This window comes from Carcharhinus amblyrhynchos, chromosome 11 (assembly GCF_965287045.1).
Source record: "Carcharhinus amblyrhynchos chromosome 11, sCarAmb.v2.hapA, whole genome shotgun sequence".
NCBI classification, from domain to species: Eukaryota; Metazoa; Chordata; class Chondrichthyes; order Carcharhiniformes; family Carcharhinidae; genus Carcharhinus; species Carcharhinus amblyrhynchos.
Window position 1 is genome coordinate 4650499 of NC_137334.1, and position 21989 is coordinate 4672487.

General features: G+C 41.6%; 1 protein-coding gene across 3 annotated transcripts in view; it reads left to right on the forward strand.

Moving 5' to 3' along the window:
• rab5b (RAB5B, member RAS oncogene family) overlaps nucleotides 1–21989 on the forward strand; it is a 77926-nt gene that overhangs the window by 38946 nt on the left and 16991 nt on the right. For all 3 annotated transcript variants that reach the window (XM_080198467.1, XM_080198470.1, XM_080198468.1), the window contains 3 exons: nucleotides 15956–16222; nucleotides 19475–19626; nucleotides 20043–20165. In XM_080198467.1, the coding sequence (XP_080054593.1) occupies nucleotides 16063–16222; nucleotides 19475–19626; nucleotides 20043–20165 (435 nt within the window). In that variant the 5' untranslated portion in view covers nucleotides 15956–16062. The remainder of the gene's footprint in view (nucleotides 1–15955; nucleotides 16223–19474; nucleotides 19627–20042; nucleotides 20166–21989) is intronic.

Genomic DNA, 21989 nt, shown 5'->3' on the forward strand with positions numbered 1-21989 from the left:
TTCAGTTTGCAAAAAAATTAAGTGAAATTTACTCCTGTGCATAGTTTGTAACTAGAAATAAGGAATTAGAATCAGTTAATAAGGGCAAAAATATATTTCTTCTCAAAGACACACAGCCTGGTTTGTGTCCACAGCCAACACTAAGAACCAGAAAGTGTGCCACTAACTAAGAACCCATGGGATGATGGCAGAAAACGCAGGTTCTTCAACTGTACCAAAATGGAACAGAGTATAAGTGATTGCTGATTGAAGTACCAAATAGGAAGATAAATGTATGACAGCGGAGTGCACAGGGTCAACTGAACAATATTCCTTTGTCCATTTTTTGTTAAAACTGAAGGATTATGCAGGACTAATTATACTTTTAATGTTGGGTGTATGACAAATCAATTCTTGGAGATTTAGCCACATATATGGTCTACTATTGGCTAAGCTCTGTCTAACTGCTATTTATAGTCAAGGGTAAATTAACAGCGGTGTCTGTGAAAAGAATGATTTGAACGATGGGGACGTTATGATTAATTCGGCTAAGAAGCAGAAAGCTTTAATAGTAACTGGAAGTCAGACATAGGCTGTGGCCTCAATTGCAGTAATTTTACATATGCAAAACAATCTTAAAATGCCACATGCCTCAACTTGAATCTGAACTTCAGATTTTAATCTGCAAAATTCCCAAGAAAATAGAACTCCAGTACCTTTTAGATGTGTGTTAATTATATTTCTGCAATAACGAATTACAGGTCTTGCATTTATATAGTGTCTTTCACAACATCAGAACATTTCAATAAACCAATTGTAAAAAAAATGCAGTGTAAACATGGCTTCACCTAGGCAGCAGAATAAAATATAAAACATGGTTGATCACATCATGCTTTTCTATTATCTCTTTTTGGTTTACCAGCTGGAACTGCTCATGGCTGCTTCTATTGATATCTATCCAGTTGTAGCACAAAACTATCTGTAGAGGCTGATGCTCCTGCTTCCATCACCTTGCCTTGCGGGTGCCTCAAGGACCTACCCTTGTCTCCATAGAATCCACAGAACGAGGCCATTCAGCCCAGTCTGCATTGTCTCTCCAAAAGGGCAGCTTATCCAGGCCTATTCCAGCCCCCTCCCATCCTGTAACCCCGCACTTTTACCATGGCTAATCCACCTAATGTACATATTTTTGGTTTCGCCCCCGTTCTTTCTCATCTTCATGCTGCCACTCGTAACTTTATAAGACCCTTGTCAGACCCCACTTGGAGTACTGTGCGCAGTTCTGGTCGCCTCACTACAGGAAGGATGTGAAAGCTATTGAGGGGGTGCAGAGGAGATTTACATGGATGTTGCCTGGATTGGGAGGCATGGCTTAGGTCGAGGGAGCTAGGTCTCTTCTCCCTGGAGAGAGGAAGGTTGAGAGGCAACCTGATAGAGGTTTATAAAATGTTGAGAGGAATAGATAGGGTGGATTCTGAGGCTATTTCCCTGGGCTGAAATGGTCGCTACGAGAGGACACAGGTCTAAGGTGCTGGGAAGCAAGTACAGAGGAGGGTGGTGAGTGAGTGGAATCGGCTGCCGTCGGTGGTGGTAGAGGCGAACTCGCTGGGGTCTTTTAAAAGACTTCTGGATGAGTACATGGGATCTAATGGCATTGGGAGTTACAGATAGTTCTATGGCTTGGTAGGTACAGATGTGATCGGTGCAACTTGTGGGCCGAAGGGCCTGTTTGTGCTGTAGTGTTCTATGTAACATCATTCAGAAATTAAGATTCCACACCTTTGTTGACAGTGCCCAAGGGTACTTGATTCACCATCTTCATGGTCTTTGACTGGCTTTGATTTATCATGCCTTTTACCATCTTGCCCTGAATGAGCAAACATTTCCTGTAATTTTAAGTATGGGGAAGATCGAAACCTTTGATTTTGACCGCTCACAAACTCCATTCTTTAGCCACTGACTCTCATCCTTTCGCTGATCATTGTCCGAGGATAAACTAGACCATTTGCAACCTTGGCATTCTGTTTGACCCTGAAATGAACTCCAACCCCTACTCCTTCACTGTGTACAATATCATCTATATCTGTCACTACCTCAGCTCATCTAATGCCAAAATCACGATTTATACCATTGTTGCCTCTAAACCTAATGCTCCCCTGGTTGGCATACTAGCATTCTATCTCCTTAATCTTGAACTAAACCAAAAATCTGTAGCCCATACCCTAACTCATTGGATTCTGATCAACCATCACATCATCAGCGAGAGCACGCCTTCCACCTTGGAAGCTGTATCTGAGGTCACCGTTGCACACATCAGATCAGCCTTCTCGAAAGTCAACCCATAGAAAGTGAATGGCCTGGATAGGGTACCCAGACGAACGCTGAAATTCTGCGTGGATCAGCTGACAGGGACATTAGCAGACATCTTTAATCTCTCTTTACACCAACCTGAGGTCTCTATCTGCTTCAAGAAGATGACCATCGTCCCTGTACCAAAGAAAAGCCGGGCAGCATGCCTTAATGACCATCGCCCGGTGGCTCTGACATCTATCATTACAAAGTGTTTCAAAAGATTGGTCATGACACAAATCAATTCTGGGCTCCCAGATTACCTGGTCCACCATAGTTCACATATTGTCGCAACAGGTCCTCAGCAGATGTCATCTCCCTGAACCTACACTCAACCCTGGAACAACTAGATAACAAAGACACCTATATCAGAATCTATTTATTGATTATAACCCAGCCTTCAACGTTATTTCTACAAAGCTCAACTCCTCCCTCTGCAATTGCATCTTAGACTTCCTATCCCCACAGACCACAATCAGTAAGGATAGGCAATGTTATTGCTACCTCCTCCACGAACATCCTCAATACCGGTGCCCCACAAGGCTGTGTTCTCAGCCCTTGTATACCTGTGACTGTGGCCAAATTTCCCTCTACTCCACCATAGTGGGTTGGCTGTCAAAAATGAGAGAGTACAGGAAAGAGACAGAGAATCTGGTGAACTGGTGCAGTGACATTAATCTCCCCCTCAATGTCAGCAAAACGAAGGAAATGTAGTGGAGTCACAGTCATAGAGGTTTACAGCACGGAAATGGCCCTTCGGCCAACTTGTCCAAGCTGCCCTTTTTTTTTGGAACCCTAAGCTAATCCCAATTGCCTGCATTTGGCCCATATCTCTCTATGCTCGTCTTACCCATGTGACTATTTAAATGCTTTTTAAAAGACAAAATTGTACCCGCTTCTACTACTACCTCTGGCAGCATGTTCCAGACACTCACCACCCTCTGTGTGAAAAAATTGCCCCTCTGAACACTTTTGTATCTCTCCCCTCTCACCTTAAGCCTATGCCCTCTACCTTTAGATTCTCCTACCTTTGGGAAAAGATATTGACCTGTGCCCCTCATTATTTTATAAACCTCTATAAGACCACCCCTCAGCCTCCTACGCTCCAGAGGAGAAAAGTCCCAATCTATCCTGCCTCACCTCACAACTCAAACCATCAAGTCCTGGTAGCACCCTAGTAAATCTTTTCTGCACAATTTCTAGTTTAATAATGTTCTTTCTATAATAGGGTGACCAGAATTGTACACAGTTTTCCAAGTGTGGCCTACCTAATGTCTTGTATAACTTCAACAAGATATCCCAACTCCTGTATTCAATGCTCTGACCAATGAAACCAAGCATGCCAAATGCTTTCATCACCACTTTGTCCACTTGTGAGTCCGTTTTCAAGGAGCTATAAACATGTACCCCTAGATCTCTTTGTTTTGTAACTTTCGCCAACGTCCTACCAATAACTGGGTAAGTCCTGCTGTGGTTCAATCTATCAAAATGCATAATCTCTCATTACCTAAATTAAACTCCATCTGTCATTCATCAGCCCACTGGCCCAATTGATGAAGATCTCGTTGTAATCGGAGATAACTTCCTTCTCTATCCACTGTGCCACCAATCTTGGTGTCATCTGCAAACTTACTAACCATGCCTCCTATATTCTCATCCAAATCATTAATATAAATGACAAATAACAGTAGACCTAGCACTGATCACTGAGGCACACCGCTGGTCACAGGCTGCCAGTTTGGAAAAACAACTCTCTACAACCACCCTCTGGCTTCTGTCAGGGAGTCAATTTTGTATCCATTTAGATACCTCACCCTGGATCCCATGAGATTTAACCTTATGCAACAACCTACCATGCAATATCTTATCAAAGGCCTTGCTAAAGTCCATGTAGACAACATTAACTGCATTGCCCTCATCTATCTTATTGGTTACCCTTTCAAAAGACTCAGTCAAATTTGTGAGACATGATTTTCCATGTTGACTGTCCCTGATCAGTCCTTGCGTTTCTAAGTGCCTGTAAATCCTGTCTCTCAAAATACTATTCAACAATTTACCCACCACAAATGTGAGGCACAGTAGCCTGTAGTTCCCAGACTTTTCCCTGCAGCCCTTTTTTAAACAAAGGCATAATGTTTGCCATTCTCCAGTCTTCAGGCTAGGGGACCGGCAGTTTTCTCCCTAACCTCCCCAATGGCCTGGGATACACTTCATCAGGTCCCGGGGATTTATCTAACTTGATGCGCTTTAAGACTTCCAGCACCACCTCCTCTGTAGTATGTACACTCCTCAAGGCATCACTATTTATTTCCCCAAGTTCCCTAACATCTGTGCTTTTCTCAATTGTAAATACTAATGAGAAATATTCATTTAGGATCTCACCCACCCCTTGTGGATCCGCACATAGATGACCTTCTTGATCCTTAAGAGGCTCTACTCTCTCCCTTGTTACTGTTTTGTCCTTTATGTATTAATAGAAGCTCTTTGGATTCTCCTTTGCCTAATCTGCCAAAACAATCTCGTGTCCCCTTTTTGGAGGATGTGCTCCTGTCTACATCAACAGGGATGAAGTGGAAATGGTTGAAAGCTTCAAATGTCTAGATGCCCAGATCATCATAGCCCATCCATGCTGACACTATAGTTAAAGCCCACCAATGCCTCTACTTTCTCAGAAGACTAAAGAAATTTGACATGTCTGCTATGATTCTCTCCAACTTTTACAGATGCACCATAGAAAGCATTCTTTCTGGTTGTATCTCAAGTTGGTGTGTCTCCTGCTCTGACCAAGACTACAGGAAACTGAAAAGGGCTGTGAACTAAGCCCAGTCCATCACAAAAACCAGCCTCCTAACCATTGATTCTGTGTGCACTTCCCACTGCTTTGGAAAAGCAGCCAGCATAACCAAGGACCCACACGCCGTGGACATACTCTCTTCCACCACCTTCCTTCAGGAAAAAGATACAAAAATTGTGGTCACGTACCAACCGACTCAAGAACAGTTTCTTCTCTGCTGCCATCAGACTTTTGAGTGGACCTGCCTTGCATTTTGATCTTTCTCTACATCCTAACTATGACTGTAACACTGCGTTCTGCACCCTCTCCTTTCTTTCCCAATGTACGGTATGCTTTGTCTGTATAGCATGCAAGAAACAATACTTTTCACTATGTACTAATACACGTAACAATAAATCAAATCAAATACTTCTGCTGGTTAACCTGCATACCAATCTGGCAATGCCTTGATTTTAAAATTCATGCCCTTGATTGCTCCTCAAATTCAAGCCTTTCGTGTTTCCCTGATTTTAATCACTCCAGCTTTTGGCTGTCTGGGCTCTGAACTCTAGGATTTCCTCCCTATAGATCACTGCCTATGAACTTTCCCAGTTCCTTTAAGAAACTCCTCAGTACCTACCTCTTTAATCAAGTGTTATCTCATCTGAGCTAAAATCACAGTATATGAATTTAGTCAATTTATTTTTGGAAAATGTTACTGTGTTAGAAGCACATTGTGCTGAATTCACCCAAAATCCTCCCAACACCATTGGCTAAGTATTTTCTTTCCACTGCTAAACTGGCAATCGACCTTTAGTCTGACATTAGTTAGGAGAGATCACTTGAAGACAGTTTTTAAAAAATATTTCCTGCTGTAAAATTAAGTCATGTTAATGTGCTTGAAATGGATAGATGTACTTGGGTGATTGGTGCTGAGGTACTTGAAATCGCAGCTGGTTTGCTGAGTCAACAGAATTAACTCGTGATTGGTTTGTGCGTGTGTTATTTTAAATGTGCTTGTTTCAATTTCCCCGTGAAAAGCTAAAGGTAAGCAGTTTTATGGACTAGGACTGTAAACTTACATGTACTACAGTATATAAAACCTTTAATTTTGTTGCATACAGTTGGCAGTAAATGTGAATGCATATAATATGCAAGCACACCTTTTTAAAAACAAAATTACAGCCTAATGTTTTCAGGAAGCCAGTACTGTTTTTGCAGATTGCTATGTAACAGTGGTACAGTGTTAGCTCCGGGCTGATTACCTGAGAGCGAGAATGTCATGAGGAGTGGATGGGTACAGCACGCATTAATTGTTTGAAATAAGCACTGCTGTCCAGACTAATATTCTGACCATAGAAGTTGCTGTTGCAGCACCCAATGAATGTTGAAGTAATCTATAAATAAATTGTGTGAAATGAAAGCGGGAATGTGGCGAATAAACTTTAAAAAAATGCTTCATTTAAGAAACCATGTTACCAAGGCTGATACATATTAGTCACTCACTTTTTAACAAGATCATGAGTAGATTTTTGGATAACAAGTTATATGAAAATATACTTTGAAACCATTTCTATCCAAGTTTGAGCCATTTTTGTTCCAGCTGATAATATCAATGGTTGTGTGATTAAATCAGTTTTCTGTTTCTGAATTGCAAGTAAATTCCAAGTGCGATTTCACCAATTGGAGAGGATGTTTCGCTTAATGTTTATTCATATATTCACTATATGGTCAGGGTCAGTTTTGCCCACCCTCGGTTCCCCTGGGAAGGGGAGGGCTGTGGGGTGTCTCTTTGAACTGCCATGGTGATTGTAGTGATCAACTCCCACAAACTGACAGTGCGAACAATTTTTTTCTAGTAAAGCATGTAATACTTCTGTAAGCTAACGTAAAATAAAGGCCAGATCTTGCTGAAAAAAATAACAGCTTCTAAACTGCACACATCATTATTAATGTGAAAATTATCCAATGACTTATAGTGATAAATATACCCCATGAACTTTGGATCGCTACGAGCTACTGTCTGATTTGTATTGCTCCACCATTGAGTTTGCAAAACAGTATCTTGCTCTTAACTGCTCCTTAATATTAACAAAATTGCTGAACTTGGCCATTAATTACCAGTGAAAGTTGCAACAAAGTTTTATCTGGTAAAAACAACATAAATACTCTGTTTAACAATATAATCAATCTCTTCTGTGCCTTCAAGTTGTGAATTCTTGATTTTCAAAATGCCAATTTTAAAACCGTTCCTACTTTTCTCTTTTCGGTCGTAACTTGATTTGACATTGAATTCACCCACTTGAAATCCATGCGTTCTCAGCTTTTCCCCAGTTTATTTCTCAATCATAAACCTCATTGGCTGAAAATATTAACCGTTCGTCCTGCTGTTCATCGAAGTTTGAGGTACCCTGGTGCATTCTTGCTGTGATGTTTATCAGCTTGCACTTCTAGTAGCTTTGTGGCCAAATATTTTTATGCTGAAAGAACAAGCCTAACCAAGTGGACATGTGGGAACTGACTGGCTCCAACAAATCCTGAGCCAATTATTGATATCAAATGTCATTATGCAGCTTATTAACTTGAAGGCAGAACAAGTGCCTTCATTATATTTTTGTTTGTGTGATTTGTATATTCAGTTTCTCCTCTAAAGTTTTGACAAATGTCCCTCTGTACTAGCATACTTGAATGCTTTCTAAACTTGAACAGGAAGTTGTGGAATGTCATACTGTGCATTTTTGCAAAAGAACTGGTTGCGTCAGTGCTAATGTTAGACCTGTTGGGACACAAGTGGAAATATGTGAACATTGCAGCAGTTTGCCTATTCTTTGTTGCAATTGGCAAATTCCTTATGTGTGCGGAGTTTTTTTTTCTGTTCAGCACCAGAGTTCTAGTTGAGATGATGAATAAGTGATCCTAGTCATCTCTATAATCTCTACTAGTGCAGTCCTTTAGCCACTCAAAGTTTTGGGAGTGAAACCTGCAGTCTCCCATCTGTCTTCCCTGACCACCTTTCCGCCTTATTCAGATGAGATTGATGTGTGACAAAGCCAAATGCATTGGCAGTTGAGGCTTTGGTTTAAATCAGACCCTTCTATCAATGGTTAAGTGCAATTAATTATTGCTAAGCCAGTAATTCGGACAGAAAGCTTTGGGGAAAAATAACAAGCCGAAAAGTGAAATTTACCAAAGAATTGTATTTGATAGTCTGTTGCCTTTCAACCTCATTAGATAAATCAGCAATTTGAAATTTAATATTTTGAACGCTGAATGGTGTTTAAGTTGAAAATTCCTTTTACATCTATAGGATGTGTCTGGTGATGAGACAACCTTTTAACAATGTTAACACAAAACTGGAGTTGGACAAATGAATCCTTGCTATTTTGTACAACTGATGTTTTGTGACAACAATCTTTTGGCCTGTGTTGGATCCTGGAAGTGCTTGATTCTGATGTGTGCAAAATGTGGAAAATTATTGGATTTCCCTGCCATGAGGGTGAATGGTAGCTTGTTGATGGGCAGTCACTCCCAGATAGTAAATGTATACCAGTTGGAGATGGTTCACTGCGGTGTATTCAGTCTGCCTGGTTTTAAGGATCGTATGACTTTGGCAACTCTCCAACTATATGTATAAAAGTAATTTAGGACAGCTTAGTGTAAATGTTTGTAATTCATTCTTGGAAGCAATTTGTACTGGATGTGTTAAATTTGAATAAGCCCACCATACGTTTTCGATTCAAATCGTAAGTAATCATAGAATTATTACAGTGCAGATGGAGACCATTTGGTCCATTGTGTCTGCAGCTGCTTTTCAAATGAGCATTATGGCTTAATGCCAGTCAAAAGTCTGACAACACCAGGTTTTAGTCCAACCGATTTATTTGATAGTAAACTCACAAGCTTTTGAGGGGACTCCCTGTTCGTCAGGTGAATGGAGAGTTCTGGCCTCAGACAGAGCATATAAAGCACAGACAGTTTAGAGATTACTGATTAGAATGCGAATCTTTACACCTAACCTGCTGTACAAGTCCTAAAGTGGCTAACAATGTGTGTGGAAGGCGCACTGATCACAGGTTAAAGAGATGTTTTGCAAACCTTGGGTTCATGTCGCACTATCTGTAACCCCCGTGGCTTGCCTGGGTTTGCAAAACCTCACTCACTGTGCTGTCTGGAGACAATACACATCTCCTTAACCTGTGATCAGTGCTCCTTCCACACACATTGTTGGCCACTTTAGGACTTGAACAGCAGGTTAGGTGTAAAGATTCGCATTCTAATCAGTAATCTCTAAACTGTCTGTGCTTTATATGCTCTGTCCGAGGCCAGAACTCTCCATTCACCTGATGAAGAGGGAGTCCCCTCGAAAGCTTGTGAGTTTACTATCAAATAAATCGGTTGGACTAAAACCTGGTGTTGTCAGACTTTTTACTGTGTTTACCCCAGTCCAATGCCAGCACATCCACATCATTAGTGCCAGTCCCCAGCCTTTTCTCTGTACCCCTGCAAATTGTTTATATTCAGGTGATCATTTATGCCCTCTTGAATGCCTTGTTCGAACCTACCTCCACCACACTTCCAGGCAGTGCATTGCAGACCAAACCACTTGTGTGTATATAAAAGAAAACTGGCATCATATTTGCTTTTTCTGAAAATCTGTGCCCCCTCGTTCTTGATCATTTTACAAGAAGGAACTGTTTCTCCCTATTTACTGTCCACCCCCTCATGATTTTGAACATATCTATCAAATCTCAAAAAGAAACCATGCTGTTATTTCCTTGTATTACTTATTTTGTTTTTGCAATGTTTGTGGTAACCACGAAGTTGTGATTAGGTTTTTGAAATATTTGTAACTTTGAGTACCAGATCAGGAATACCATGGGGTGTTGTGAAGCCAGACTAGACCTCAACAATTTTCTATTTTGGCAATTAGTGTGAGGATAAGATGTTTCACTCCAGGTGCAATTCTAAGGACACACTGGAAAGCTTTTATCAAAACAGACTTTATTTAACACCATTTAATTGTACAAATGAATTAGTTGAACTTTTAACAATTGAACAATACTCAAACATGACCAGATACAAGTCTTAACTGCCAACATATCACTGAGTTCCAATCAAGCAATGTTTCTCTTGTAGGCTTAAACCTCTCTAAAATTATTTAGCAAAACACAGGCATGCTTGCTTTGACTTGGGTTACCAGGCATGGAGCTTTCAGAAAGCCTTTGGTGGGCAAGAGACAGAGACACTGCTTTCTTTTGGCAGCGACTTATTATATTTTAAAATAAAAATGAAATTCTTTCCTGCAAGCTTAGTTGTTCCCATTAACCAAATGACTCTGCCTCTAAATCAACCTAGTCTAAAATCGTAGGAGGACTTAAATAAACACAAGGTGCATTAACTCTACAAAGTAGCATTCCTTAGCTAGAATAAGTTATTAGCCTGCATTCTTAGTACCCACTGCATGTTTACGGGACAAGTTGACTCTTGTAACGAAACATTTCCTCTTAAAGCAACCCCACCTTAAATGCAAAATATCACAATTATCATCACAGCATACTTGGGTTCAATAATGATTAGACTCGTTAATTTTTGTGATTAATGAAAAGTGAAGATTTGTGGCCTAGGGGATAGGTGAATTGGCGATTTATAGTTCAAGGGGAAACTAAAAGTTTTACTGCAAACCTTTTGTTTAATGATGAAAGCGTTATGTTTTACTAATTAAGAATTAAAATAATAAATTTATTACATCATAGAACATTACAGCACAGCAGGCCTTTTGACCCTTCTTGGCTGTGCCAAACCATTTTTCTGCCTAGTTCCACTGACCTGCACCTGGACCATATACCTCCACCCACCTCTCATCCATGTACCTGTCCAAGTTTTTCTTTAAATGTTAAAAGTGAGCCCGCTTTTACCACTTCATCTGGCAGCTCACTCCACACTCCCACCACTCTCTGTGAAGAAGCCCCCCCCTAATATTCCCTTTAAACTTTTCCCTCTTTGCCCTTGACCCATGTCATCTAGTTTTTTTCTCCCCTTGCCTCAGTGGAAAAAGCCTGCTTGCATTCACTCAATCTATACCCGTCATAATTTTATACACCTCTATCAAATCTCCCCTCATTCTTCCATGCTCCAGGGAATAAAGTCCTAACCTATTCAACCTTTTTCTGTAACTCTGTTTTTCAAGTCCTGGCAACATCCTTGTAAACCTTCTCTGCACTACTTCAACTTATTAATATCCTTCCTGTAATTAGGTGACCAAAACTGCACACCATACTCTAAATTTGGCCTCACCGATGTCTTATACAACTCACCATAACATTCCAACTCTCATACTCAATGCTTTGATTTATAAAGGCCAATGTACCAAAAGCACTCTTTACGACCCTATACCTGTCAACGCCACTTTTAGGGAATTATGTATCTGTATTCCCAGATCCCCCTGTTGTACTGCACTCTTCAGTGTCCTACCATTTATCTTGTATGTTCTACCTTGGTTTGTCCTTTCAAAGTGCAGTACCTGACACTTGTCTGCATTAAACTCCATCTGCCATTTTTCAGCCCATTTTTCTAGTTGGTCCAAATCCCTCTGCAAGCTTTGAAAACCTTCATCACTGTCCACTACACCTCCAATCTTTGTATCATCAGCAAATTTGCTGATCCAATTTACCACATTATCATTCAGATCATTGATATAGATGACAAACAACAATGGACCCAGCACTAATCCCTGTGGCACACCACTAGTCACAGGCCTCCACTCAGAGAAGCAATCCTCCACAAGCACTCTCTGGATTCTTCCATTGAGCCAGTGTCTAATCCAGTGTACTACCTCTCCATGTATACCTAGCAACTGAACCTTCCTAACTCACCTCCCATGCGGGACCTTGTCAAAGGCCTTACTGAAGTCCATGTAGACAACATCCACTGCCTTCCACTTTCCTGGTAACCTCCTTGAAAACTCTAATTGGTTAAACGTGACCTATCATGCACAAAGCCATGTTGACTCTCCCTATTAAGTCCCTGTCTATCCAAATTATTTGTAGATCCTATCTTTTGGTACTCCTTCCAATAATTTACTTAATACTGACATCAAACTTACGGGCCCTATAATTTCCCGGATTACTTTTTGAGCCTTTTTTAAACAATGGAATAGCATGAGCTATCCTCCAATCATCTGGCACCTCACCCATGGATACCAACATTTTAAATATATCTGCCAGGGCCCCTGCATTTTCAACACTAGTCTCCTTCAAGGTCTGAGAGAATCCCCTGTCTGGTCCTGGGGATTTATGCACTCTGATTTGCCTCAAGACAGCCAGCACCACCTCCCCTTTTAATCTGTATAGGTTCCATGATCTCCCTACTTGTTTGCCTTATTTCCATAGACTCCATGCCAGTTACCTTAGTAAATACAGATGCAAAAAACCCATTTAATGTCTCCCCCATTTCTTTTGGTTCCATACAGAGCCGACCACTCTAATCTTCAAGAGGACCAATTTTATCCCTTATATCCTTTTGCTCTTAATATACCTGTAGAAGCTCTTAGGATTATCTTTCACCTTGACTGCCAAAGCAACCTCATGTCTTCTTTTAGCCCTCCTGATTTTCTTATGTAGCTTCTTGCACTTTTTATACTCCTCAAGCATCTTATTTGCTTCCTGATGCCTATACATGTCATGCATCTCTCTCTCTCTCTCTCTCTCTCCATCTTTTCAGAGTTCCAATATCCCTCAAGAACCAAGGTTCCTTATTCTTATTTACTTTGCCTTTAATCCTGACAGGAACATACAAACTCTGCACTCTCAAAATTTCTCCTTTTGAAGGCCTCCCACTTACCAATCACATCCTTGCCAGAGAGCAGCCTGTCCCAATCCATGCTTTTTAGATCTGGCTAGGGTGAATGTTGGTCCTTTAGAGGATGAGAAAGGGGACCTAGTGGTAGGGGATGGGGATATGGCTAAGGTCTTGAATAACTTTTTTGTTTCTGTCTTCACGGAGGAGGACGTGAATAATTTGCCGGGTGTTAGCGATGGAAAGGTGGTAGGACTGGAGGGTCTTAATGACATTACTGTTACTAGAGAGGCGGTGCTCGACAGACTGGAGGGGCTGATTGTGGACAAGTCCCCAGGACCGGATGGAATGCATCCGAGGGTTCTGAAAGAAATGGCGGAGGTGATAGTGGATGCCTTGGTGGTTATTTTCCAGACGTCGCTGGATTCCGGGAAGTGCCGGAAGATTGGAAAACGGCTAATGTTACGCCGTTGTTTAAGAAGGGTGCCAGGCAAAAGGCAGGGAATTATAGGCCGGTTAGTTTAACGTCTGTGGTAGGTAAAATGTTAGAATCTGTCATTAAGGAGGAAATTGCGAGGCATCTTGAAGGGAATTGCTTGATAGAGCAGACGCAGCACGGTTTCATTAAAGGGAAGTCGTGTCTGACAAATTTACTGGAGTTCTATGAGGATGTGTCTAGGGCGGTGGATAGAGGAGAGCCGGTGGATGTGGTCTTTCTAGATCTTCAGAAGGCGTTTGACAAAGTACCTCACAAGAGGTTATTGCAGAAGGTCGAGGGACATGGAGTTGGGGGTACGGCGTTAGCGTGGATAGAGGATTGGTTGTCAAATAGGAGGCAGACAGTGGGGGTCAACGGGTGCTATTCGGATTGGCGGATGGTGACTAGTGGAGTGCCCCAGGGGTCGGTGCTGGTGCCTCAGCTTTTTACCATTTATATAGATGATCTGGAGGAGGGAACCGAGTGTAGGGTGTCGAAATTTGCTGATGACACCAAGATTGGGGGAACGGCAAATTGTGCGGAGGGTGTGGAGAGTCTGCAGAAGGATCTAGATAGGCTGGGCGAATGGGCCAGGAAATGGCAAATGGAATTTAATGTTGGCAAGTGTGAGGTGGTCCACTTTGGTAGGAAGAATGGTAGGAAGGACTATTACTTACGGGGCGAAAAACTGCAGCAGGCGACGGTGCAGAGGGACCTCGGGGTCCTTGTGCATGAGTCGCAAAAACCCAGCTTGCAGGTGCAGCAGGTGGTCAGGAAGGCGAATGGGATGCTGGCCTTCATAGCGAGGGGGATTGAATATAAAAGTAGGGAGGTCTTGCTGCAGCTGTATAGGGCATTGGTGAGGCCGCAGCTGGAGTACTGTGTGCAGTTTTGGGCGCTGCACCTGCGCAAAGATATTTTGGCCTTGGAGGGAGTGCAGAGGAGGTTTACTAGGCTGATACCGGAGTTGAGGGGGTTGAGCTATGAGGAGAGGCTGAATAAACTGGGCTTGTACTCGTTAGAGTTTAGAAGAATGAGGGGAGATCTCATTGAGACGTATAAGATGATGAATGGGATGGATAGGATAGAGGTGGAAAGACTCTTCCCGCTCAAAAAAGACAGTAGGACTAGGGGGCACAGCCTCAAGATAAAAGGGGGGCGGTTTAGAACGGAGTTGAGGAGGAACTTCTTCACTCAAAGGGTGGTGAATCTCTGGAATTCTCTGCCCATTGAAGTGGTGGAGGCTGCCTCGCTAAATATTTTTAAGACACGGGTTGATGGGTTTTTGATAAGAGAGGGGATTAAGGGTTATGGGGAGAGGGCGGGAAAGTGGAACTGAGCAGCGACAGATCAGCCATGATCTTATTGAATGGTGGGGCAGGCTCGAAGGGCTAGATGGCCTACTCCTGCTCCTATTTCTTATGTTCTTATGTTCTTAGAACCTCAGCCCGAGGACCAGATCGAACTTTATCCATGATCAAATTGAAACTGATGGCGTTATGATCACTGGAACCGAAGTGTTACCTTACACATAATTTTGTCACTTGTCCTAACTCATTTCCTGATAGGAGATCAAATATTGCATCCTCTCTAGTTGGTACATCTATATATTGATTTGGAAAATTTTCCTGAACACATTTTACAAACTCTAACCCATCTAGACCTTTAACAGTATGGGAGTCCCAATCTATATGTGGAAAATTAAAATCCTTTACTATCACAACTTTGTTTCCAGCAGTTGTCTGCTGTCTCTGTGCAGATTTGCTCCTCCAATTCTCGCTGACTATTGGGTGGTCTATAATACAACCCCATTAACGTGGTCATACCTTTCCTGTTTCTCAGCTCCACACATATGGCGTCGGTAGACGAGTCCTCTAATCTGTTCTGCCGGAGCACTGCTGTAACATTTTCCCTGACTAGCAATGCTGCCACCCCCCAACCTTCATCCCTCTGCTTTATCATGTCTGAAACATCAGAACCTTGGAACATTGAGCTGCCAATCCTGCTCCTCCTGTAGCCAAGTTTCACTAATGACTATAATGTCATAATTCCATGTGTCAATCCATGCCCTCAGCTCTTCTGCCTTCCCCACAATACTCCTGGCATTGAAATAGACACACCTCAGAAAATTATTACCACCACCACAAAATTAGTGATTTTTTTCATGAACTGTTAACATAATTTCTTTTCACCCCCACTCCACTAACTGCTCTGGCACTCTGGTTCCCATCCCCCTGCAAATCTAGTTTTTAAACCACCACACACACACACACACACACACACACACACACACACACCCCCCCGCCCCCCCCCCCCAAATAATAGGTTTCACTTACATTGCAGCTATAACTTCTGTGCAACACCAGTGCAAAGAGTTCCAGTAAAACTTTAACATCAATGACATAAAAGTACTTGGCGCTGATACTACAATTGTGGTGTAATTGCAATTTTGAAGAAGAACTTTTCAGTGATGCATTACATCCTTGGTGATTATTACCTATCTATCTTCACTGTTGGAGTGGGCTTCAAAAAACCCATCTGTTGTACTAAATCAGCCTTACTGTGTGCCTTTATTTTTACAGTTGCAAAGTGGTCACTGAACAGCAACGTCGTAAAGGTCACCACTTCATGGTTGTGCAACTAAAATATTATTAAAACTGGAACACTGAACTTACAAGCATCAGGGATCATGGCAAGCAGAGGAGCTTCTAGACCAAATGGTCTAGGCCAGACAAAGATCTGTCAGTTCAAACTGGTTCTACTAGGAGATATGGCAGTGGGGAAATCGAGTTTAGTCCTACGTTTTGTCAAAGGCCAGTTTGATGAATTCCAAGAGACAACAATTGGTGGTAAGTGTTCATATAAACTATGCAGCATTTGGTGTAAGTTAATTACATCCATTTAAGGTGTACTTTGGCATTTAAATTACAGGTTGTTGCTTTCTGACCAGAGCTGAGATTGGGGAACTGGTTAGGAAAATCTCAAGACTTATTATTTCTACCTATTCCTCATAACATAGAAAGAATGAAAAGTGCGACATTCATGGAGTAATGCAGAAACACAGGTTTATAAATTTAAACTAATGTTTCTGGTAGTTTTGGTTCTTAATGTTTTTATAGAACTTAGAAACATACAAAAAGCATGGAAAAGATTGCTTTGTTCATGAAGCTCAGCCCATCCAATTATGACCCCTCTCTACCTTTGTCACTTGAATAAAAAATGCTCCAACAGCTTTTAGCCTGTGCTTTAAATCTATTTGTACCATGTTATTCTGTACAATATAGCAAAATACTTAAGTTGCCTAATTTACAATATTGCTGATTAGTCCAAATTTATAACATGAGAGCGTAGTGCCAGTTGGGTTCCAACCTTGCCACATACCAGTCATGGCTAAAGAAAAGTCTCAAGACTCAAGAAAAATCTCAAGTAAAGACTCAAGAAAAGTTTGTAGGGTGGCACGGTAGCACAGTGGTTAGCACTGCTGCTTCACAGCTCGGGTAACTGTCTAAGTGGAGTTTGCATGTTCTCCTCGTGTCTGCATGGGTTTCTTCCCACAGTCCAAAGATGTGCGGGTTAGGTTGATTGGCCATGCTAAAAGATTGCCCCTTAGTGTCCTGAGATGCGTAGGTTAGAGCGATTAGTGGGTAAAATATGTAGGGATGTGGGGGTAGGGCCTGGATGGGATTGGTCGGTGCAGACTCGATGGACCGAATGACCTCTTTCTGCACTGTAGGGTTCTATGATTCTATGAAAATTAAAGCAAAAACAGCCATATTTGATTTTTTACCTTAAACTAATAAAGTAAAATCTTAGTAATAAAAGTTAGGAATATATCAAAAGATTATTCAGAAAATAAGAGCTCATGGTGTAGACGTTAACACATTGGAATGGATTGATGATTGCTAGCTAATGGGAAACAGTTGGCATAAACAGGTCTTTTTCTGACTAAAAGATTTTGGCGAGTGGTGTGCCATAGGGATCAGTGCTGGGACGTCACTTTTTTACAATTAATATCAATGATTTGGATGAAGGAACTGAAAGTATGGTTGCTAAATTTGCTGACAACACAGGTAAATTGTAAGAGGATGTACGGAGGCTACAAAGGGAAAAAGATAGGATAGGTGAGGGGGGAAAAGACTAGCAAATGTGAGTACATTGTGGGAAAATGTGAAAATTGTCCATTTTGGCAGGGATTAAAAAAAAGTTTATTATCTGAATAGGGAGATATTGCAGAGCTTTGAGGTACAGAGGGATCTGGGTAACCTAGTGCATGAACCACAAAATCATACAGGTACAGCAAGTAATTAGTAAAACTCAGGTATAGTTTGTAAGGAAAATTGATTACAAAAGTAGGGAGGTTATGGTTCAGTTGTACAGGAACAGTAAGGAGAGGTAAGAGTCCAATACATATAAATCTCTGATCAATGTCACAAAGGCTAATGTATTTTGAATATCAAGGGGTTTTATGGCAGCACGTTACGGCACAGTGGTTAGCACTGCTGCTTCACAGCTCCAGGGACCTGGGTTCGATTCCTGGCTCGGGTCACGGTCTGTGTGGAGTTTGCACATTCTCCTCGTGTCTGTGCGGGTTTCCTCTGGGCTCTCCGATTTCCTCCCACAGTCCAAAGATGTGCGGGTTAGGTTGATTGGTCATGCTAAAATTGCCCCTTAGTGTCCTGGGGTACTTAGGTTAGAGGGATTAGTGGGTAAAATATGTAGGGATTTGGGGGTAGGGCCTGGGTGGGATTGTGGTTGGTGCAGACTTGATGGGCCGAAGGGCCTCTTTCTGCACTGTAGGGTTCTATGGTTCTACTTATCCAATATATGAATTGTAAATTCAAGACTCAATTTGCAAGGTATTGCCAGGGATGAAAATAAATGGCAAGATAAATTGGGAACTAGTGACTAGGTCACTTCAAGGTTAGGTTTAAAAAATCAGAAGATTAAAAATGGAAAGGAAAATCTCTTTAGGGTGAGGCACAGTTATTATTTTATTTCTGTTTAAGATGCAGCTGCTGCAGTTACTTTTGCTGCCCCCGAGTGTTTGAATAGCAGTGGTAAAAATGCTATATTGTTACCAGGGAAGAACTCTGTCCCTTCAAGATGTTGTGATTAATACCTGTGTGTCCCTTGTTACAAAGAAATGCATTTGGCAAAGATATTTTTTACTAGACATGTATTTTATAGCATAAAACTAGTACTTTCTAGAAGGAGGATGACAAAGGGGTTGTACAATTTCAGAAAGAAAAGTGAATTGATCAAGACAATGGTGATGTGGAAAATAGTGGAAAAATCAGAGTCTTTACTTGGGTACACCACCTGTTCTGGGTTTTGCAACAGTCGTAAAAACAATTCCTCCTCTCTATCCAGGTAGCTGAATGTTATGTTCTCCAACTTTTTTTGAAGTTGATTTTCATCCCAAACTGTTGGAACATATGCCTTTAGAATAGTGGCACTCCCTCAGTTTTGCACAAGAATGCCTATTTGGATTGTACTTTTAGGACTTGCCATGGGGCTCAAACCTGCTGGTTAGCAAATGAACACGCTCAACTGAATTCATTTAATCCCTACAGTGCAGGAGGAGCCATTTGACCCATTGAATCTGCATCAACTCTTCAAAGGAGCATCTTACACAGGCCCACCCCTGTACCCTATCCCCAGAAACCCACATATTTGCCATGGCTCATCCATCTTACATACACATCTTTGGACACTAAGGGGCAATTACCATGGCCAATCCACCTAATCTAATCAAGCCGACATGAAAGAGATGATCTGAATTGAGGAATAAATGACATAGTGGGTTAAAAAATTTCTTGTCCCTTGAGAGATTGTGTTGCAAGTAGGATAAATCTTCAGTAGCTTTGTAATATGCAACATTGAGTTGTCCTGCAATGTTTTTTGTTTCATGTGCATTGTTGATCATGAGGGACTTGACAGTATTGATCCAGAGCTGACCAAGTTACAGTATCTTGTAAGACATAGGTTTTCATTTCTAACATGATGAGGAAAAACAAACGTCATTTTTGAGCTGGGTAAACAAACTCAGACGTCGTCTTGACTGCATAAAATTCATCGAACTGTTTGTTTTTATTTTGCAGCTGCTTTTCTTGCTCAGTCAGTCTGTCTGGATGACACAACAGTGAAATTTGAGATCTGGGATACTGCTGGTCAAGAACGTTACCACAGTTTAGCACCAATGTATTACAGGGGGGCCCAAGCTGCCATTGTGGTTTTTGATATCACAAAACAGGTAACAATAGTTATTGAAATTCAACCCGTAATATTTCCTGGAAGGAGTAGCAATGTTTCAGAGTTTTAAAGTGTATATTGTCAGAACTTGAATAAGGGAGTTTTACCTCCACCAAGATAACAGGAATTAACAGTTCTCATTTAAATGTAAAATGGTCATTATATAAAAGCTGAGATTTGGATACGTCCTGGAGTCATCAGTGTTTAAAGTGCCTAACCAGAAAGGGGCAGTGAAAATTTGTAGGTAACATGAAATAGCATTGTCAATTAAGAGTAAAGCAAAATGCTGAAAACTCAGCAGGTCCCTAGTTTCTATGGAGAGAGGAACAGAGTTAATGTTTCAAACTGAATGTAACTTCTTTGGAACTTTGATTCAGTTTAATAAATTGCATTTATTTATTTATTTGTTTATTTTAGGAAACATTTGATAGAGCAAAAGCATGGGTAAAAGAGCTACAGAGACAAGCCAGTCCTAATATAGTGATCGCCTTGGCTGGCAACAAAGCTGATCTGGCAGATAAACGAATGGTGGAGTATGAGGTAATGATCAATAACAATGTACATTTGTACATGCGGTAGACAGAGGGGGACCGGTGGATGTGGTGTTTTTAGATTTCCAAAGGGTGTTTGATAAGGTGCCCCACAAAAGGTTGCTACAGAAGGTTAGGGTGCATGGAGTTGGGGGTAAGGTGTTAGCGTGGATAGAGGATTGGCTGTCTAATAGGAAACAGAGAGTTGGTATCAATGGGTGCTATTCTGGTGGGCAGTTGGTGACTAGTGGAGTGCCGCAGGGATTGCTGCTGGGGCCTCAACTGTTTATATAGATGATCTGGAGGAGGGGGCTGAGTGTAGGGTGACAATTTGCTGATGACACGAAGATGAGTGGAAAAGCAAATTGCGTGGAGGGTGTGGAAAGTCTGCAGAGAGATCTGGATATGCTGAGTGAGTGGGTGAGGACCTGGCAGATGGAGTATAATGTTAGCAAGTGTGAGGTTATCCACTTTGGCAGAAATAATAGTAGGAGGGATTATTATTTAAAAGGTGAAAAGCTGCAGCATGCTACAGTGCAGAGGGACCTGGGGGTCCTTGTGCACGAATTGCAAAAACCCAGTCTGCAGGTGCAGCAGGTGATCAAGAAGGCGAATGGAATGGTGGCCTTTATAGCGAGGGGGATAGAATATAGAAGTAGGGAGGTATTGCTGCAACTGTACAGAGTACTGGTGAGGCCACAGCTGGAGTACTATTTGCAGTTTTGGTCGCCGCACTTGTGCAAGGATATTTTGGCCTTGGAGGGAGTGCAGAGGAGGTTCACTAGGCTGATACCGGAGATGAGGGCCTTGGACTATGAAGAGAGACTAAACTGAGTCTGTACTCATTGGAGTTTAGAAGGCTGAGCGGGGATCTTATAGAGACGTGTAAGATAATGAAGGGGATAGATAGGGTAGAGGTAGAGAGATTCTTCCCGCTTAGAAAGGATAGCAGGACTAGAGGGCACAGCCTCAAGATAAGTGGGGGGTGCAGTATAGATCAGAGTTGAGGAGGAACTTCTTCACTCAAAGGTGGTGAATCTCTGGAATTCTCTGCCCGTTGAAGTGGTGGAGGCTACCTCGCTAAATATATTTAAGTCACGGGAAGATAGGTTTCTGATAGACACGGGAATGAAGGGTTATGGGGAGAAAGTGGAAGTGATCCACTTCAGATCAGCCATGATCTTATTGAATGGTGGGGCAGGCTCGAAGGGCTAGATGGCCTACTCCTGCTCCTATTTCTTATGTTCTTATGTACAGCACCCCTTGCACAGAATGTTACAGATTCTTTAGAGGGGAGAGGTGAACATTCTGCTGGAGACGAGAGAGGTTTGAGCTTGAAATTCACTACCTGGGGAGCCAGTAAATCTGGAAAGGGGTAATGAATGTGTGGAATTTTCTGAGAGAGAATGTAAACTACACAGATTTAGATGAAAGGTAAAGGACAGGAAGCTGGCAAGGAGAACATTGATGTTATCAGTCATGGTGAGCTATGTTTTATTTTTAGAATGTTTTGGCTAAAGATGTTGTGATAGAGCATCGTGGAATGCTTTACCTGCTTAAGTGTCCTTTGTATACGGAAATAATGTATTGTCACTTTGATTTGTAGTTTTGAAAAGGTAAAGTGACATTGTACAAGTATATTGCTGAAAAAATAGTTTTTGTTGAAACTTTTCACTTTGCACTCATCATGGCAGTTTGCAAGAAAACTACTGTCAGGGGAAACAAAAGAATTATACATATGACTATGCAAGCCTTATGCTGAAATAGGGATGCATCAAAGATATCCTGTGGGATAATGGCTACCCTGATCAGATCATTCTCATTATGTATTATG